Source organism: Styela clava, chromosome 14 (genome assembly GCF_964204865.1).
Source record: "Styela clava chromosome 14, kaStyClav1.hap1.2, whole genome shotgun sequence".
NCBI classification, from domain to species: Eukaryota; Metazoa; Chordata; class Ascidiacea; order Stolidobranchia; family Styelidae; genus Styela; species Styela clava.
The window spans coordinates 10,292,223-10,298,852 of NC_135263.1; the positions used below are offsets into that span (position 1 = coordinate 10,292,223).

Consider the following 6,630-nt stretch of genomic DNA (forward strand, 5'->3'; position numbering starts at 1 on the left):
CAAATATTTTCTCAAGTGCGTCGCATGTGAGGAGAGTTACAAAGGCGTCTTATTACAAAGATTTAAGAACCACTGCTTTACGACATCTAAATCACTATGCTTTTTATTTTCCAGGATTGTTGTATATATAACCTATTTCAGCATTACTACCGTTTCATTCTCATGTCAATGGCATTTCCATATTTTTCTGGCCTTTGCATATAATAAATGACATTTTCAGTTGAATCGTTTTTTTTTAACAAACTGACAGCTTAACATTAATTTTTTAATTTAATTTCTTTCTTAACCACATGCACCGGCAACTTTATAACTTATTATATTGCAAAATGTGAAGGCCTACCGCTGAATGATTGAATGATGTTCATATCATGGAATGATGTTTATATCATTATTATATCTACTTTGCCCTAGTTGTAAGTCATTTTTTATATTTCGATCAATAGCCGTTATATAGTTTCTGTAATCGTAATCACACTAATCCAATGCGTCAACGAGTATGGTCTCATTCTATAAACATGTAATGTGAGTAATGATAGTTTGCACCAAACTTTAATTTGATTAGTTTGTTGACAAAATAACCAAAGAAAACCAAATATAAAAATAAACGAATAACCAAAAGAGATTTTCAATGTCCTCGTTGGCAGCGACACATTTTGCATGTTATCACAATCAGCTGTTGTGGGGCTTTATCTTATGGCATCATGGACTGCAACCTATTGTGTGTATTCATGCACCACGAGAGGCTGACATTGTACGCTTTGAACAAATAACATGTAGAGACTTACTTGTCACTAGAGACTAAATGATGCTAATATCACAATATTTTATACCATATATTTTACACTTATTGTAAGTAACTTCATCAAAAGCCGTTTTGGAGTTTCTGAGAGTTATTTTGAAACCCCTGACTCTAACACACTTATAATATCATGATATGTATATATATATATATATCTAATTGGCTGTACTGTACATGCATATGAATTGGCAGTATTTGTACATCACCAAAATGGCTGTATTTGAATATTAATTGGCTGTATATTGATATGACTTTGGCTATATATGGATATTTAGTTGGCGCTATATGTATATTTGGTTGGCGCTATATGTATATTTTTGGCTGTATATATACATCACGTTACCAACCCCACTCAGTTTACTTACTTTAAATTTAATGAACAACGAGAGTTTACCGTTCTAATCAGACTATTATTAGGTTGCATGGGTGGCGTTCCTTTATAGAAGATTTATATATATAAAGCCTTCAGTTATTTCAAAGTTAATTCCCGAGAATTACCGTTGTATTTTGCGCCCCTCGTGGGCCAGATCCGGCCCACGAGGTAAAATAATCCGGCCTGCGAGCTGCGACGCTTCACTGAATTATAGCGACAAAACAGCGGGTTTTGACGATGAATTTATTTTATAATCCACGCTCGAGGAGTTGATTATATTCTTTACCTAACCAAATTTATTGTGAGACATGTAGATTAAATTATATTATAACCTAACAATTCAGTGAACAGCTAGCTACTCGTTTAACGAGCCTACAATTTAATTATAATTAGACAAATGGCAATACGCAGGAAAGTTGATGCTGAGTGCAGATGGTTCAATGGCGCACAAAATATTCGAATAGAGCTTCTTGAGATGCAATGCATTGAGGAAATAAAATCCCTATTCTATTCGAGAGATGTATTACTGCTTGAATCAAAAAAAAAATATCTTCTTGAACGAAATCTCATACAAATGTGACAAACTATGCAAAAAATTCACCTCAATATTTTGAAGTACATATGCGTGCGAACAATAATTTTCGAAAATGAACATTATAAAGAACAATCCGCGAACTCGGATTAGGGATGCCTATTAGTGATGCCTAGAAAATGTTCCAATCTTGGCTTTATCCAGTGTGTCACCTGATGTCGAAAAGCTATCAAGCGTGATGCAACAACATGTGTCACATTAAATTTCATTTGTAAATTTTTTCCTTCTAGTAGAACGACTAACTTGAGTTCACGAGTGGTCGCAGTCTTCGCGCGATGTTTAAATCTAAAATTTCAACTACTGATCTGTGTGAAGAAATTGTGATTCATTAGCAATCCGTTCGATTTCTAACTTTCAAAAATATGTGTGGTAACTTGCAACCCTTACCTTTGGCCCGTGAGCGACAAAAGGTTGCCGATCCCTGGTTTATATAGAACCGTGATACTGCTACAGAATATGAAATGCAATAATTTTAGCGTTGAAGTCTCACAGCTTAATCGTGATGACGTTATTGTACTAGGCACCTAAAACTGAAACCATTGTTGAATGTTGGGCCTAACTTCATATTTTGTTTCAAGATCTAAATTTCACTCTGGGGTGCGTATAATATATAATACATAACTCGTTTAAATTAACAAATATTGCTTGATCATGAATGAAGTTGATTGGAAGAAAAAAAGCAAAAAATCGCAACATTGGTGAAAGTGGAGTGATTTCTCGATAACGTTCTCTCATTGAGCATCAGATCGTAGTGTTACTACTCCTACTGGGGCTTTTATGTTTTTTTTATACAAATATCAGTATATAAAATGCTATTTCAGCATACCACTGAATAGTACTGAGGGTGCCGAAATTCCACAACTATATAGCCTACCTGGCAGCTACAGCTGTACTGACAGTTACAAAACACATTAGTAATGATAACGGTGTTTTTGCTTCTTATGGCTAATTTATGGGCTCATATTTGCTCTATTCTTCCTTCAATATTCAGCTACTGGTTCGCCGGTACAAGTTTTATCTCACTTAGGGTATTGTTGTAATATTAGTTTGCTTTTGCCATATTGGAAATTCATATATCATAATCTGCATTTAGGCCATACCTAACGACAAATACTACAAAAGATTATAATCCAATTTGTTTCGCAATAGCCTGATACTTTTTCCATTGTCCCGAAATCTTCTTGTATTGGCTGACAAAAAAAAAGTTTTCTCTTTTGCTATCATTGTTATAATATACGAAAATTGTTGTACTGAATGTAATTCAAAAACAGGAACGCCAATTGTGGCTACAGGAAAAGATAGAAATATCCTTTTACTAGTTTTTTCCAGATTAGTGCAATATCTTTGAAATAATGCGTTACACAAACGGATGAGAAAAAATTACATTGACATAAAAATTAAGTTATCTTGTAAAAACTTAGTTTTTCTTTATAAATTTCATCTCTGTAAATTTAAGCGATATAAAGTAGCTACTTTTCCATTGGTACCAAAATGTTCCATGATAGTTTCCCGAATAGGACTCCTGCTTATAGTAAATCCCATTCAGATTCGAGTAAGAGCATTGATTGTACCACCAAGCTCCTTGGTTATATTGAGATGCACAATTTTGAGACCACGGGTCATGATCAGCATCCTTTGTTGTGAACTGCTGATTGTTGTGCCAAGTTAAAGAATCTCCAGCATTTCCTGAATAACCACTGATAGTAAGTCTGTAGTTGTCAGAAGCAGGTGCTATACCAAACGTGCTAAAAAAATTATAATTAAACTAGGTGTAGTTTCACGCGGAGACTTGATAAATAGCGTATAGCCTCGATTAGGAGATAGTGAGGATTATTTATTTAACGGCGATTTTAACCTTAGAAATTATAAAAAAAAATTCTGTTATTAACAGGCGATGAGAATCTCCAAATATTTGCATTTTGTGGGTGGGTCAAAAATGTAACAACAAATTCCCAAATTTGTTTGACATGCTACTGGACAACTAGAGTATTGATATTGTCAAAACAATGTATTGCATCCGTTGTTGATTACTGTCTTTTCAAGAGCATTTCTTCAGATAAATGATTTATTTTGTAAACCACCAGCAATACAACAGCATTTTTCACTTCAGAAAAAAAAAACATTTAGTGAAATAAAAGGGATTTGTTGAAAGTTGGATATACAGTACATTGGTTCAATACAATTAAACTTGCTGAATTGGTCACCAGCACACATAAGGTATAATTGTTGTGGTAGCAAACGTTAAATTTGGAATTCTAATGATCCACCTCGTGTTATTCGAGTATATGTTCAAAGTCACTACATTGAAGCGTTATTGACACTATTATCTCGGTAAGTCTTAATTCTTGATCGGAATTAAAGCTTTTTTAATAATCCTATGCAAACTCACAGTCCATCCTTCGCCATCCGCTGTGAGATCGCAGTAGACTTCTATTTGCTTATTTTTATTTGGAGATATATCAAATACGCCTCCAGTAATTTTCCAAATCTTGGAATTTTTTCTGTCAACATCTTGGCAGCTCTTAGGATCTGTGAAACAATTTATATCACAACTGTGTAGTCAACTTCAACAATATTATTGCAATATTGTTTATTAAAAAGCAAACACCTCAAATGATATAATTCCACGTATCGAGGGTTGACACTTTCGAATACAAAATTTGCAGCACTTACTAAATTTATCGCAATAAACGTAAGTACTCTCAGCAATTGAGTCTGGCTTGATTAGATAATATCCTGGTATAGGTGACTCTATTTGTTCGCCAATTTCCAAGCATTTGGATACAGCTGTAATGAAACTTTGTAGAATTACTGCATGGAAGAGGCTAAGTTAAAGCTTAAGAGGGTAAACACAGAAATCAAAACAAAAAGCGTTCCTATACAGTAAACAAGTTTATTTCAACGAAAAAAGTCATCAAAAGATCTTTCGCTTCAGATTAAAAAGATTGCTTATTATAATTATTAATAAAGTGATCAAATAATTGAAAATGTTTATCATCACTGGAAGCTATTGTATCATGATGACTTTGGAATCATGCCTAGGACAAAATTTACTTTAGGTGTTGTGATGGTTCCCAGTATTGTATTTGTGTGAATATGCGGCGGTGCCTCTGAAATGGTTTGGCCATGCTACTATGAATCTGTAATGTGAACCAAAAATTTGAAGTTTCTTGAGATTTTTCAGGAAGAAACTAAAAACCAACGTTAAAAGTATAGGTGTAATCAAACCTCGAAATTCAAAATCGCAGTATGTATATTCTGGTGTTGCAGAGTCGTTTACTCTAAGCAAGTAATATCCGGAAGATGAAACCTCATGAAGATCCATCAAGTCTTTGCAGCTTGTTGCACCTAATCGACAACACGATCCGGTTATCAGCACAGTTTATTTTTTATCCTTTTGAATTCACACAATATATATGGATCGTTCAAAATGAAAAAAATGAATTAGATTTCAGTGTAAAAATGCGAAACTAAATAATTGGTAAGTGAACAACTTGAACACCGTGATATGTTAGCGGTATCTTAGACGTAGGGAAACATTACGAAAAATTTAATAGGTGACGCTGCTTGCTAGTTTGTCTGCTGCTCACTGGTTTATTGCGTCTCTCATCACACTGGAATGCATTTTCATTTTTAAAATTTTTCTCAATCATGTTTTTACAATGTGTACTTTCGGCATGTGAGAATATAAATTACAGACTGACTAATATGTATCTGGGATCAAAGGCAAATTCATAGAGCGATAATCGCTTACCCAAAATTCCGAGAATTTTTGTGGTTATTTCTGTTACATTTACACTCGTTCCTTTGACACCTTTCAACCCTTGATCGCCCTAGAAAAACATTTGACAGGCTCATTGTTCAGCTTAATTTTAATTTTTTGAGTTTATACTACATACTACGTATACATTGCTGAATGGACTTGATCAAGTAGTTACTAATTTAAAGAGAAAATATATTTCAGTTAGTCGCGTATAATCAATTATATATCATGAATTAAGTAACGCACAGTTTCCGTATTGCTATAAATTTTGTTTGCACTGGTTATAACTAGAATAGCTTACTTTTTCTCCTCGTGGTCCAACCGGTCCAGTTAGTCCTATTTGCCCTCGTTTTCCAGGACTTCCGGGTGGTCCACGAACTGGATCGACAGAACTATCTGCATCACCGGCGAAATTCAAATTTACCACGTTACACGTTTCACCTTTTGTAGAGGGAATTTGAAAACTTTTGGATATTTGTGCATATCCTTGGTTTCCAATAGCAATGGAAACGATTGCAAAAACGTTGGAAAAATATACGTAGATCGAAACATTCTTCAATCAGAAATGTACTCTTTACTTTATTGGTTAGGCAATACGTGAACTAACTGTGGATTCTCTATGAAAATAATTTGGAACGCGGTTACATTATATTTCATATTATCAAGGGTTTATAAATGTGACTCAACATGTTTTTGCCTTCCCTGGATCATATTTACTTATTTTTCCCAAGGATTCGTAGTTTGAGGTTACTCTTTAATAAGTACAATATTTTTGAGGATTATGCCCACTTACTAAACTACTGCTGATTGCAAAATTCGTACATCATATTCAGGTCTATCGGATTCTAGAACTGAAAATGAGCCATGACTACGTTTAACACATACTCCTCCTTTTTGTCATCTACTACAACAAAAATGATATTGACAGTGTAATATTTCTAAGTAAGCTTAACTTTAAACAGATACCAGCTTCGGCTAAAGGTAAGATTTGTCCAGATTTCTATAGCCTATTTGTATATATAAAATATTTTACTGGTCCAGGATATATCATCTTTGTTAACTGGACAGCTCTTATTCTCAATCTAGCTTGTCGTAATTGATAG

General features: G+C 34.0%; 1 protein-coding gene across 1 annotated transcript; it reads right to left on the reverse strand.

Moving 5' to 3' along the window:
* Nucleotides 1-3,916: 3,916 nt before the first annotated feature.
* On the reverse strand, nt 3,917-6,140 carry LOC120341333 (uncharacterized). The gene is made up of 5 exons (XM_078120173.1): nt 5,829-6,140; nt 5,519-5,597; nt 4,993-5,112; nt 4,438-4,551; nt 3,917-4,293 (listed from the first exon to the last, which is right to left on the reverse strand). The coding sequence occupies exons 3-5, from the start codon at nt 5,087-5,089 to the stop codon at nt 4,103-4,105; spliced, it is 402 nt and encodes a 133-aa protein (XP_077976299.1). The 5' UTR covers nt 5,090-5,112; nt 5,519-5,597; nt 5,829-6,140; the 3' UTR covers nt 3,917-4,102.
* Between the last annotated feature and the right edge of the window lie 490 nt (nt 6,141-6,630).